The sequence below is a fragment of the Dromaius novaehollandiae genome, chromosome 5, assembly GCF_036370855.1.
Source record: "Dromaius novaehollandiae isolate bDroNov1 chromosome 5, bDroNov1.hap1, whole genome shotgun sequence".
Classification (NCBI taxonomy): domain Eukaryota; kingdom Metazoa; phylum Chordata; class Aves; order Casuariiformes; family Dromaiidae; genus Dromaius; species Dromaius novaehollandiae.
This window is the reverse complement of record NC_088102.1, coordinates 17,221,015-17,235,334: the sequence shown is the minus strand read 5'-3', so window position 1 is coordinate 17,235,334 and position 14,320 is coordinate 17,221,015. Positions and strand designations below refer to the sequence as shown.

At 36.5% G+C, this 14,320-nt stretch overlaps 1 protein-coding gene across 9 annotated transcripts in view; it reads right to left on the bottom strand.

Moving 5' to 3' along the window:
- DICER1 (dicer 1, ribonuclease III) overlaps positions 1-14,320 on the bottom strand; it is a 71,809-nt gene that overhangs the window by 22,234 nt on the left and 35,255 nt on the right. For all 9 annotated transcript variants that reach the window (XM_064512125.1, XM_064512127.1, XM_064512126.1 and 6 more), the window contains 8 exons: positions 10,403-10,535; positions 9,727-9,969; positions 9,460-9,614; positions 7,274-7,406; positions 6,717-6,792; positions 5,490-5,629; positions 2,994-3,173; positions 223-436 (listed from right to left, as the gene is read on the bottom strand). In XM_064512125.1, coding sequence (XP_064368195.1) covers positions 223-436; positions 2,994-3,173; positions 5,490-5,629; positions 6,717-6,792; positions 7,274-7,406; positions 9,460-9,614; positions 9,727-9,969; positions 10,403-10,535 — 1,274 coding nt within the window. The remainder of the gene's footprint in view (positions 1-222; positions 437-2,993; positions 3,174-5,489; positions 5,630-6,716; positions 6,793-7,273; positions 7,407-9,459; positions 9,615-9,726; positions 9,970-10,402; positions 10,536-14,320) is intronic.

The following is a 14,320-nucleotide window of genomic DNA, read 5'->3' as shown; positions in this document are numbered from 1 at the left end:
TTGGATTTTTGTCAAGTCAGCTGAAGTCTACTATAAATCTTCTCACATCAGTAAATTAAAACTAATCTGTAATTCTGAAGAAGAAAAATTATAACTAACATTCATCTTCATCCTGCCACATATAGTATCAATTCTACATCTAATACCTGAAGTTTAACATAAACATTAACAAATCTGTTGGTAAGGGAACTCAAAGTAAATATTGAGAAACTCTGTTCTTACCAACATTAAGAGGTAGAACACAATAGGCTGAATCGGCTTCTGTGGGTTTGAACTCTAGTGCAGGTTTCTCAAGACGAAGAATATGTGAAAAAATGTACTGGTGGAGTCGTGTTATCAGCTCAAGCATTTGCAGAGACAAAGTAAAACCAGATTTCTTTAGCTCAATAGATATTGTAACCTCTCCAGAGCGAGTATACACAGGAAAGTGAGGAATCTAAATAAGAAAAAATCAAAAGAAATCAAGAGAGAAAATTCCAGAATTGGATTCCTCTACAGAGTACTGAATGATTAGTTCAGATACTTTATATGAAAATCTAAGTGTGCAAAGGCCAATACTGTCACTGTGCTATAAAAATGGTCCTGAAATCAATTCAACTATTAGAAAATTAAGCAGTCTGTTAGCCGTTTGAAACATAGGACACACTTCCTCTAACTCATGCCTCTTACAAGGCTGGAGAGCAGACTATATACCAAATCTGCTAAGGTCGCAGCCTCTTGAAAGAGTAAGACATTACTCCAAAGGTACCATTCCACAAGAGTTTAAGTTGCTTAAGTTGGCATTCTCCTGCCACACTTTTCTGTGCTCACCTTTGTGTCACAGGTAGTGCTTGTCTGACCCCACAGCAAATCAGATCAGTAAATACACTACCAGCAAACTAACCCCACTGTCAAAAAACTAGCATTCCCTCCTCCAAGTTTTGACAGTTTAGCTGGCTAACCACCTCCCTGCGCAGTCATATGGGTGACTGCCAGGTATGGGAACTAGCAGTGCTGATGCATCAGCTTACACTGTTGTGGACCTGTCCCTTACCAAGCTCACTTCTACAAACATGCCTGTAACTTCTAAACTCTGAAATTATTGGTCTTTACTAAAGAAACACGGTTATTAGAGTCACAGTTCCTAGAAGCTTTTCCAGAATATTTGACCTTTAGTGACCTTCAATTACACAGCAATTTTCAAAATATGGTGGTTGAATTCAATCATGAGCTTGACTAATCTATCATTCTGATGCTCCTTGGCACTTGGTGCACTAAAATGTTATGTTTATATTACCACAGCACTGCATGACAAGTACCATCATTTTATTTGTACTGACCACTGTACAAACTAAAGACCAGGCACCACCCTGCCCCATTTTATGTTTTTTCTTCTTTTCACTTGTAATCTATATTTGATCCATTTGATCTGATGAAGGAATAAAAAGTCTTCCTAGACATCAGACTAAAAGATTCTATGCTGAATTACACTTTAATGTCCAAAACTCTTAGCCACTATTTTCCAAATTAAAAAAAGGCAGGATCTCTACCTCGAATAATCTAGACTTGCACGCTGGTCAACCAAGGAAGTCATGACACATTTGCAAGTCTAGCACAGTTGAGCAGGACCAGGAGAGAGTAACAGAAAGAAAGAGAACTTCAGCTATTACATGAAACACTGTGGAAATCCCAATATCAAAATGCCCCATGGTTCAGAGCCACATAAAACATTATTCTTCAGCTGTAACTCAACTGCAAAACCAAAAGAGCAGGGCAAATCTTCACAGAGCACCATTAGTGCCTCTTATTTTCTTTCGGCATCTTAATGTGACTTAGCTGCAGATCACAGAACAGGACATCTGACTTGACTGATTATCACTAGATTTCATATGGCTACATCTGGATGGTTCTGAGGATCATTTCTGTGTTTTTATTTCAAGATATAACTGAAAGTAGCTGAAGTGAAGTGGAAGTAGATGTATAAAGAAATTCTGGAAATCTGTCTCGCAAGCATCTATCTTGTGAAATCATCCAGTTTTAAAGATCCAATCTGAAAACCAAATTGTCTTTCACTATGTTGCTGCTGCAATTTTTGTCTGGATTTGTAAGATCATGGGCAGTCTTACCATGCTTAGGATTCTGGGGTTTTTGGAGCAACACTCTTAAGATCTCTTTCAAAACTTTGTTCCCAGATTTTCCCATGTACCAGACTAACTGAACTTTCCTGTAGACTTTTGATGCTAGGAAGTGCTAATGGAGTGTGCTGTTTTTGGTAGCAATGGCTGAGGTTATTTATTTTCGGTACTCATTTCTCTTATGCTTCCTCTAAAAGCTTCTCATCTTTAATAACAGGCACACCAACCGTGTGCTTAGGTTCAGCCTGTTGTAGACAGGTCCACAGCATGGCTTCCTTGTAACTAATCAATTAAGAATTAATTACCCCTGGCACAAAAGATTTTTAAATCAAGATGGAAATTGAGAGTACTCACCTCAGGTAACGGCACAGTTACAAGATGATTTCATTTATACTCTGATCATGTGGAACCCCTCCCAGAGATGACTACCTTTTACGACTTTGTGCCAGTTTTGACTAACATGGCCTACTTTTGCTGTTGCTGCAGACTAGGAATGCTGAAAGAATTTATTACCATGGCTTTCATACAGATAAAGTAGTGCTGTAGGCAATCTCTGTAGCTGAAACTCCACTCCTATCATACCTCATACAAAAAAGGAAGAACATTTTGAATTTGCCACTACAAAAGAACATAAAATAAAATTACAATACAAACTCTCCGCAGAAACAGAACAGCTTGTTCCATCACTAAAGACACAAAATAGTGATCAGACTAGATATTATTACTCGTTTTATGGAGGGTACTTGATACAAGCAGAACATTTCATGATATGGTCATTTCCAACCCTTCAGTTTGGCAGAGCAGGGTGATGGGGAAGGGAGCGAGGAGAATGACAGGTTGCAAGGCCTGGAGAATAAGGATAGGAGCTAAACTCATCACCTGAGGTATAGGTTTGGCTGTCAATATTCCAAAACATCTTGTTGTATCTTCAGGAGGGTACAGCTTTCGCCTCCTGAAGTTGAGCTCATCAGGCAGAGGAGTAGTTAACACCATTCCTATTACGTACAGGTAACATGGCTGATCAGGTTTGGGATAACTATCCCTCAAACATTCTGGAATCTAAAAATCAAAAAGAGAAAAAATATTAACAGGATTAAATCAGCAAAATTTACCTAAATACTATTCCTTGAACAAGCCTTCATATGTTTATTAGGAAAAGTGTTACCAAAAAATGAGGAATACGAAAATGAATACAGACTTAAGTAAAAATGTTTGGTCAGTAGCCCGGTCTGGCTTGGGAGAGATAAGATCTGACTGAATAGCATAATTAAAGGGAGCGTGGTGCTTCCTGAACTTCCTGTTTGAAGAGTCAACTTACACCACTTTATCCACACTGTTAAACACCCAAGTCTAACAGTAGAACAGACATAACTTCACCATCAATACAGCTGAAGTTTTGATGCCAATTTCCACATTTTGCCAGTAACTCTGAAGCACCCCTTTATGTCCAAGCTCTTTAAACCTCAGCAGAGAGGGTGGGTGAAAACACATTGATTAAAAAAAATAATAATAGTAATTCAGTTTTCATACAAATGTTGCTGAATTATAATTTACAGATTCATTAACACAGATTCTTTTCTCCAGTAAAACTGTTTCAAAATGTCAGAAACATTTTCATACTGTGGGGACAAACACACACAGAATTCTATACACTTAAGAAACTGCATTTTATGTTGGGTAGGAGTTCATTACTTCATAGGTCTCAAAATGATTCCTCTGTTTATCTAAAAATAAGCTGCAGTACATACAGCCCTGGATTTTAAAATTATATTGTAGCAAAACTGTGGCCTTGGCTTAATGGAAAATTACTCATAAGTTTAATAACTATATTAAGCCCAAGAGGATCTTGTAGACCTTAAACATTTGACAAAGTTCCTTTTCCAGATGTAAGACGTTAGGACAAAAGCAAGTGAAAAATATTCTTGAATTCCATAGAAAAGAAACAACTGAGAAAGAATGATGCTTCACTTGACAAATCAACTCCTCTGAATGAGAGATACTACAATTGTGCATTTTAAGAGTGGCCCCCATTCAAAAAATCACCAGTTGCTGACAAAAAGCACCAAGAAATACCTTGCGAATATTCAAACTGGTAAGTTTGACGTCTTACAAGAGAAAGGTTTTCTCACCTATCCTTCCGTTACATTCTTTATGATGCTACAATATGCTTCCTAGACTTTTCTAATAACCAATTAAAGTTCTGAAAAATTAGAACATGCGAAAGATGCCAAGAATAGATTTACTTAAGGGCTAGCACTGTAAGTGTGGCTGCATATAAAAGTACAACACAGCACTGTAAACCACTACCGTGAGCATATGCGACATTCCTGTATGTGACCAAAGGCCACATCTAGGCCATTCTTTGCGATATATGCAAAGAATAGCCCACAACTTACTTTGAACAAGTTACCTGTCCCATTCAGAGACTCTTAGGCAAGTACGCTAACTGCAGGGGAAGAAGGGCGGTTCCCTAAATAGTTACAAAAAAACTCTGACAAAGATGCTATCCTGCCGTTTCTCCTGCTTTTAAAATATTTAACATTCTCCTGCTAATAGTGACTAAAGAGTCCAATCCAAAACCTATTGTAGCTGTAACAGTTTGTAACAGATATATGAATAAATTACTTAATAATGCAGAGCTATAAAAAGAATATTATCTAAACCTTTGGAGTATTCAATGTAATGTTTACAACTTTTATTTATAAAGTAAAAATATTAAAAGTGTATTTGATATGGTAACGTTCCAACCAAAAATTCTGAAATTCTTCATTTGACCAGTACAGTGACCAAACTAAGCCAAGCATCTAAAACAAAAAATGAGTGGGTAAAGGTGCAAAATCTGCACTGAGGGCCTGGCAGATAACTTTAAATCCTGGGCACCTCCATCAAGCTTACAACTTATTTCTTCAAAAAAACAGTATTTTTGCCTTTGCTCTAGTATATTTACTAGAAAGTAGAAGTTCTTAATAGATTACTAACACAGGTCCTCATTTTTGCTGGTATAGCTGGGAGAAAAAACTATGCAACTAGGAAAATGCAGTCAACAAGCTTTACAAAAAGTACACTTTCTTTTATGTCAAAGTTTGTTTCACCTTGCAGGTCTACACTTTCTCACTCCCACACTTGTTCTTCATCTTCTTAAAAAGAACCACCTATTTCTTTGAAGTACAGGTATTAGGAAAACCTGCTCCCATAAGCTCATTCAGGAAACAGTGCAATTTTCCATACAGTTCATACTACAAATATTTTGACTATAAATGCAAAATTGTTCTTAAGGTTTATGCATCACGTAAGACTAAGAGTTAGCAATTTTGTCTTCTTGTTAGTACATAAAGTATTAGACTGGAGATGTGGACAGCACTAAGTGATACTAACAGCTTTAGGATAGCACTGTCTTCGTTTTGTAGAGCCTGGCCTTCCTGGAACACTAGTTTCTTCTTCATCATGTAAATCAAGCTCCTCCTCATACTTTACCGTTTCTTTCCCAACTGGCATCAAATGATCATCCAGTTCACCTGATAATTATGAAAGAGTAATCAGAAATAGCATTATGAACAAGCAAATCTTGGTCCCTTCAAATATTATGCAGCAGATATAGTAGTTCAATAAAACAACTAAGTTTTTATATATTTTTTTAAATACATTTACAGAAGCAAGGCTTCGTAAGTAAGAGTGGCAATAGACTACTTTAATATTTATTACTCTCTAAATTTTAAATTTGTTTTCAGCAAAAATACTTTCTGAGAGTAGAATTCTCTCAGAAATTCCAATTAAAATTTGAATTATACAAGGAAAATATCAAAGAAAAAAATCAACCAGCAACCGAAATACTTGATTAGAATGACTCACACTGTTACTGCAATAAAAAGGAAACAATTACATTTTTGTATCATTCTAGAAAGGGCAATACTATTGTTGAATGTGCACTCTCAACCATGAGTTTAGCCACTACAGCATTATTCTGGGTACATTTATTGGTATGAATCTAATGATCAAAAGGTTTAATTCAACAGATAGATTTTTTTGCTTAAAGATATATAAATAACTCAGTACTGCTTCAAAGAATCCATAATAATATGGAATACTCTTAAAAACAATCTACAGTAAAGAATATGCTCTGGTATTTTATTAGAGACAAGACAGTGGAAATAATCCTGAAATGTTCTATTTTTGGACCACAACTTATGATCATGTAGAGAACATAATAAATTTTGGGCTGTGTATTTTAGAATTTTCTTTGTTACAACTCACTTCAAAAAGGGTTATTTTTTGGCTGCAATATATAGCTCCCAATCTATATCACGACCTGCTGGAGAAAGAGATCTTTTTCCCCCTTTATGTTAAGTACATTCAACATCAAAATCTGTATTCAATTACAGTTGCATTCACTGTTTAAGGCAACATTTGTTCAATAACAATACTTCGCTGGCAAGCCAGCTAAATTATTAATTACATGATCACATGACAAAACATTGTGAAAAGAAAAAGATTAGGAATTTCTAATAGCTAAAACAGAAATGTATCCATAGCTTCCATACAATATTCAGTTTCTCAACTGCAAATAGTTCTTGACCAAAGAGATCTTGCTTTTCAAATTCTTACCAATTTTGTGCAGTTTTTCACAGCAAATAAGAGCTACAACTCTCTCAGCCAGTCTTGCACAACTCATTGGAGGACCCTATAAACATTTAAATATTGCTTAAAAGTTTTGGTTGAATAGTACATTACTTACTAGACATTATACAAACTGTTTAACATAGACATGCATATTATTTAAGCAAAACCATCAATATAATATTTTACAAGGATAGTCCGGCTAACATTGCTTTTCCATGGAAATCACAATTGCAAGTTTTTAAACTCAGCATAATATTGAACCACAGAACAATAAAGCACATTCTTACAACTCATAAACGGGCAAGAAATCTGAATATTTATGCCTTTAGAATAAACAGTAACTGTTGGAAAACAGATTACAACAGAGAAACAATGACCTGAAAACCGCTACAGAGCGCAACGCAGGAAGAGAGAAAGGCAATCTTCATTAGCAACACTGAAAAAAGCTAGTAAAAAAAACAAAACAAACAATAAAACCCCACATGCATATCTATACACACATATTCACTTATTTCCATGTTTCTCCTTCCCCAAATACCTACAACAATTGAGGCTCGAAGAGGTGAGTTGATTGGCAGGTAGAGAGTAGAGTAGAAGGTATGATCAGGTAGTTCTCGGGTTTTACACTTGGGAGCTAGGTGGGTAAATGGATCGCTGGGTAATCTAGCGCAGTACCTAAATTGACAATAGATTTTTCAAATCAATATCTGCAAGTTGAAATCTGAAGATATTACACAGAGAATTTTGCCTTACTGTTGTAAAAACTACAGAAGATTTTGGGCTTCGGTTTCCAAACATATTACTATTTAATGAAGCAGAACAATAAACAGAATCACAGAATACTTTAGTTGGAAAAGACCCTTGGAGTCCAACTTCTTACCCAAAGCAGGGCTAACTTCAGAGTCAGATGAGGTCACTCAAGGCTTTGCCCAATCAAGTTGTGTATATTTTTAAGGATGGAGGTTCCATACCCTCTCAGGGAACCTGTTTCAGTGCTTAACTACTCATTAATTATAAGGAATAACATTTACTGACTGGGATTTCCCTAGCTACAACTTGCACCTGTTGCCTCCTGCCCTTTTCATTGTGCAAAGCTTCTAGCTTTGTCTTTTGTAGCTTAAGATGGCAATTGTATCATCCCTAGCTGTCTCTTCTCCAGGCTGGACAAACCAGGTCCCTCAGCTACTCTTCAAACATCACACGCTCTAGCCTCCTAGCCATCTTCGTGGCACTCTGCTGTACTACCTCCAGCTTGTCAGTACCCCTTTTGTCCTGACAGAGCCCCAAACTGGACACCGTGTGCCAGATGCAGCCTCGTGAGTGCTGAATAGAAGGGAGTAATTTTCAACCTGATGGCTATACTGGGCTATATTAGCAAGAGTATACAATTTTTCTTCGTTACTGCAAGACAACATTGCTAACTCATCTTCAGCTAACTGCAAGCCAGAAGACCTCTAAGTCCTTTACTACAAAGCTGGTCTCTAGCCAGCTGTTTCCAAGCCTGTATTGATGCACAGGGCTATTCAATCCCAGGTGCCAGACTTCAGATTTATCTTTGTTCAATCTCCAGTTTACTGTTGGCCCATTTCTTCAGTTTGATATGGTCCTCCTCTAAATGGCAACCCGGCCCCCCATCATAGCAACTGCTCCCCCAACAAGTTTGGTGTCAAAGGACATATTTATGCTACTATGCAGATCAATGATGATGAGGTTAAACTGTATTGGACCCCATAAAGGCCCATAGGGAATGCTACTCATATCCAGCTGCCAGATAGACTTTGAACCATTTACCATCACACCTTTTGAGTTCAACAGTCTTGCCAGGTTTTATTTACCACGTAGTTCATCCAGCTGGTCTGCATCCCAGCAAATTGGCTACCAGGATGTTACAGGAGATTGCATCAAAACCCTTAAGTCAAGTAAATGATATTCACTGCTTTTTCCCTGTTCACAGAACCAACCACTTGATCATAGGAAGCAACTGGGTTGGTCAGGCAAAAATTGCCCATAATGACATGGCTGGCTGCTTGTAACCACCTTCTTGTCCTTTACATGCCTGGAAACAGCTTCCATGAGGACTTGGTCCACAATACTCCAAGGGAATGTGGTAAAGTTGACCACTCTGCAGCTCCCTGGATCCTCTTCCTTTCTTTTTTGAAGGCATGTAACACATTGACCTTTTCCTGTCACTCAGGACCTCTAATTGCCATGACCTTACAAGGATGACATGGGCCAGCTCCCTCAGAAGCATCCCATCCAGTCTCATGAACTTGTATATGTTCAGTTTACTTACGGTATTTTTATTTTGTTTTTAAACAAGACAACAGTTTGCTATTACAAGTGTGAACATGAGAATTAGAGGATTTTATTTCAGTTGTAACAAGCTGTGTAACTTTTTTTTTTTTTTTTAAAGCTAGGTTGACAAGAGCAACAAAATCTTACTACATATTTTGCGGCTGAATGTTTTCAGGACAGCTTTCAACTAATCAGGAATTCATATCACTAAATTTATCATCAGAACTAGAACCTTTGTAGGATAAAGAGACACAATACAAACTATCCCTTTCAAATCCTTGTGATAATTCTCTTAAGGACAGAAGATTCTGTTAAGATTTCTAAGAGGAAGCATATACAGTACCCCAGCCTATGCTATTATGTTGCGAGACAGACTGAGAAAGTTTTTATTCAAAGATAAGTAGTAAAAGGAAGAAGTGAACATGACTCCTACCTATTTATGTGTCCAATAGCAGTGTTAATTGTAACTCTTGGACTGTTCTCATCTGGCCTCAAAACATAGGGTGGAAATACATCATCATCATCAACAATGGGTTCAGTTTCAGTTTCACTGGTATCAACAGATTTTGAGCATTTGTTTCTCAGGATCTTAATGTTTTAAGAATAGAACATAATGAGAAGGTTTATTTTCTCTTAAAAAACCCAAAAAACTATGATTAAAAATAAACAAAAAAACAGGCACATTCCTTCAGCTTCATACCTTTTCAATTGCTTTATATGTCTTAAGATCTTCCTCAAAACTTTTGATTTTGTCTGTATCTGCTAACATGATGTAATTGGAAATTGGTGCTCTAGCTCTTCCTTTTGACTGTACATAGGAACGGTATTCTGTAGGCAAATCAAAACGCACCACCAAGTTGCATTTTGGTATGTCAACACCCTCTTCTACAATACTAGTAGCAATAAGTAAGTTGGTCTCATGTGCTCGAAATTTTCTAAGAACCTGCAAAAGTAATCAAGAGAGATTAATCTGGCACCTCATCATGCAATTGATTAACAGCTAGTTAAAAAAAAAAAAAAAAACAGATCAGACATTCTAAAAACTTGCCTAAATATGCAGTTATAAACACATAGGATTTTCTGTACAGTATTACTGTATCACTATTAACCCAATGGAGAAAAAAGTTACATGGTTGATGATCTGACAAAACACAAGCACAATTTTACAAGTAGTTTTAATTTCTATCCATTAGTGCAACGCGATATAGTAATTTCTCTAACCACTGTTATGTATGAAAAACATACGTATCATAAGTATGCATATATGTTAAACCAAGGGTACTCCCTGAACTTCCAAAGACTGTGCCCAGACTTTGCCTGTAAACAAAGATTCTGAAGGTAGTTCTAGTTTCAATTATTTTTTTTACTGAAGTTACCTCTTCCTGTTTTCTGAATTCTACTTCCATCTGCTTGTTACGAGGTTGATTCTTGCCAATGCCATGTCCAGTTATAAAATTGCTGCTGATATAAGCCAGTTCTGGGTCTTGTTTGCCAGCTTCTTTTATCAACCTATAAGTATTTATGCATTTTATAAGTCACACAACACAGAAAATAAAAAATAATCTCTTGCTTATAAGACACACATTTGAAAAAAATGGAAGCATGGCAATTCAATATTTTGCCAATATGTAAATGAACTGGTCTTTGTGTTTTCTAAAAATACTAGTTTCTAGTGAAAACTTCTGTAATGATAATAAAAGACAGAATGCATACATATGCAGTATGTGCATGCATGCACACACATTTTAGACCTATCATGAAAAAAAACATTGTTAGAAGCAAGAATATTTTTAAACCAAGACATTAAGGTTTCCAGTTGTTCAACACCATATTCAAGACATCTGTAAGTTGACCCCATTTTCTGTAAATGCTGAGTGACTTCAGCAGAAAGATCTTTTAATTGTGCACTCAAAAAATATGCTTCTCCAGTATGAAGTGTTAAATTTTTAGGTTAAGAATAACAATTAATGCTTTAAAATGCACATTCAGGTATATTAACAACAAAAACATTGAACTGTTTTTCTAAAAAGTGATCTCAGCCCACTTAGCAAGACATATTTGGGTTAATTAAAAAAAAAAAAAAAAAGTATCTACAACTGGTGGATTTTATCAAAGTCTTTAACAAGGAACACTAAACAGAGAGGTTAGGATCATTCATACTCTCACTCTATTTCCCTGCATCTTTCTTTAGCTTATAGGAGCAGAAAAGGCTAGCTAATCCAGTGCTTTGATTTCACAGACAAGCTAGAAGACTGCTTACATAAACAGTGCACTGAACCTAGAATTAGGCATTTATGGATTTTAAAGCATAATTACCCCGTGCAACCAAAGTACTTGCTTATGTTGTAGCATCCTTAGTTGATCTGTTTCCAGCATGGACAGAATCTGGGTTTTCTCAACCATTAACAGGTTTATGAGCAGCAAAGCCAATAAGAATCAAGGGGTCACACATAAAAAAAACTGCATCCCCTACACATCTCTCAGTCATCCCAAAACCACTTTTTCACTTGCCCCCAACATACTCATCTTGTTATCATTAGGTCCTCCTCATATCCACAGGGCAGCCTGTCATCACATACCTCTACCAGTAATTCAGACTCCTCCCCATTATGTCTCCCCAGTGCTGCGCCACACAGAAGACGATGGCACTGTGATAGCTGCTGCCAAACAGAATGGAAAATGCCAAGTTCTCCCCTTCCTTCACGGGAACACTACCAAAGTCTCTCCGGTCAGTGATTTTACCGACATTCATGGGAACCTAAAATGTCTTAAAGACTTCTACCCTTTCCTTTGAAATCTGTTGAAACTGGAATAGACAGAGGGAACTGGCAAGAGAACGGGGCAGTGGCAAATACCTTAGTATCCTTAGGAGAACAGACTAAAAGGATTCTCTTGTATTAAAATACGCAAGGTTTGTACTTACATACTAAGGACATACTAAGTAAGCATGGGTTATAACTAGACAAAATTCTTAAGTTTTTATTTTCTCCTCCCACATGACCTTTCACAGCTCTAATTTGGGTATTTAGTAAAGACTTCAAATAGTCTTACCATATTTCACTACAGAAGTGGACAACAATTAAAAGTATCTGAATAAACACTTTCCTGTCCACAGCTTTGGCAAGTTACTGAGAAACATTTAAGACTTCTTTGTAGTTAAAAAGGAAGTAATATTAATGGTAGTTCCTAGGCCTTGTTTTTCAAATAGATACAAAAACTTGCACTCTCAGACACTTCTAAGCGTGGTTTGCACCACTGAAACGAGGAATTAGGAGAAGTCTTCTGCTTTAAAAAGGAGTTTACAGGAACTAGAACTCCATTGTATAGACCAAATAAAAGGATAATGAAGACTGTCCAGAAAATAAGCCACTTAAAATCTTTGATTATTATTATACACATCTGGTGAAGTTTCAAGCAGCTGATCTGTAGCATCTACTATATGTGCAGTGGCTGTTACTAAAAATCTCTAATGAAATGGATTAGCTCTAATTACTGCTTCAGAAGAAATTCCTAACCATTTTCTCCCATGCAGTCCAACACATGCCACCAGTGCTGCCCTTCTTCAGTCCCCGTGAACTACAGACTTCATAAAGCGGGATTCTAGTCACTAGTAGAAAGAAAAGAAGAGGTGCATGATACCTCTGCTTTAACTTAGTTCTACACAATGATCCCTGCTGGATTGTGTTACACATGAAAGGCTGAGCAGTTTTTATATATTTTTTTCCAACCCATCTTGTGAATTCTTTTTCTGGGAGATAGCCTTCCCACTTATTCAGCATCTATAGCTGCAATCAAGAAAGGCCCTCGAACTAAAACCCCTCAGTTTAAATGAGCCTACAGCGAGGCTCTCCAGTGAAGGTCTTCAGCCTTGTCCAACAGCCCAGGTCTGCTCAGCATCCAGGTATTCTGATACCAGGTTTGCATAAGGTAAAGGAGCATTTTGCAAGTTTGCTGAAGAGCTAACTTTTGGAAGGGGGTAAAACATTACACACAGTTTTATTTTTTCCTGCCCACAACTTGTCTCAAGGGTGCCTAGAACTTAAAGATGGCACCAACTGGTACATATTCCATTTAGAAATCATACTCTCAAGTTCAACAACAGTTAGGATATCGTACAGGGTATAAATCACAGTTTAAGAACACAAACGGAAAAACAGGGTATCATTAAAGAAAAAAAATCACATGACTAACAAACAAGAAAAAAGAATTAATTTCACAATTTGTTCAGTCTTGGTAGGGTGGTGAAATACTCATTTCAGCTCAGCAAAAATTTATCTGAATCTGTTAATTTTTTTTGGAAGTTATTAAACCTTTCAGTGAAATGAACCTGTGTTGTTAATTTGCATTATATAGTATGTTTATGTAAACATACATTTAAAGGTGCAAAAAGACAAAGAAAAGTGAAGTAGTTCATAGAAAACAGGCAAGTCTGCAGATCGAAGAATAGATTATATACTCAAACTGTTTGTTCAGGCAAAAGCTAACAGAATGGTCAGATTTAGAGGTGTCTAAGGTCAAGAACTACCTGGAATGCAGTCAACAAATCACGCAGGACATTTAGCACACTATCAAAAAATCTATCCAGCCAAAAAAAAAATATATATATGTGAATAAATCAAACGTCATTCATGGTTTGTGGCAAATAGCATTTAACAATTAAAAAAGGTACATATAACCAAAATGGATCACATTGAAGAAAAACATCTGATAAGGAACTGAGTACTGCAAAGTGTATCTTGGCATATATGCCAGGGATCGTATTTTTCTTGGTGGAGCCTGTAAGAAGTGCTTAATGTTTTACTCAAAAGTTTTATTCAATAGGTGTTTTATAAATACCAACTGTTATAGTAGTACTAGTAAATCTTAAAAAGAGATATTTATGTAACATGAATTTGATTTTCTTTAAACTTGAATCATACAATAGTGTGATTTAGTAAGGTAAGGATACAAATTTCAGAAGTACTGCACTCAGTAGGTTGAAAAAATTCCAGTATCCATCACAAATATGAACTTAAAGACTGATTAAGACAAATGATACATGTCCATTCTACAGGTCAAGTACAACATTTCATATATTGCCTTGAAAAGAAATCAAACTACAAACCAAAGTCCAAAAATCAGCTCTTGAGTATAATTTTAAAAACACATATGCTCTTCCCACCCACCCCATATGCACACAGCCTGACTATTTCACTTTCTTTATTCTTTCTTTATGCAGATTCACTATGATCTCCTAAACCAACTTTCTTTAAAGTTCTGAAATATACAACACAATCCTCTACATAAGAGCAGTC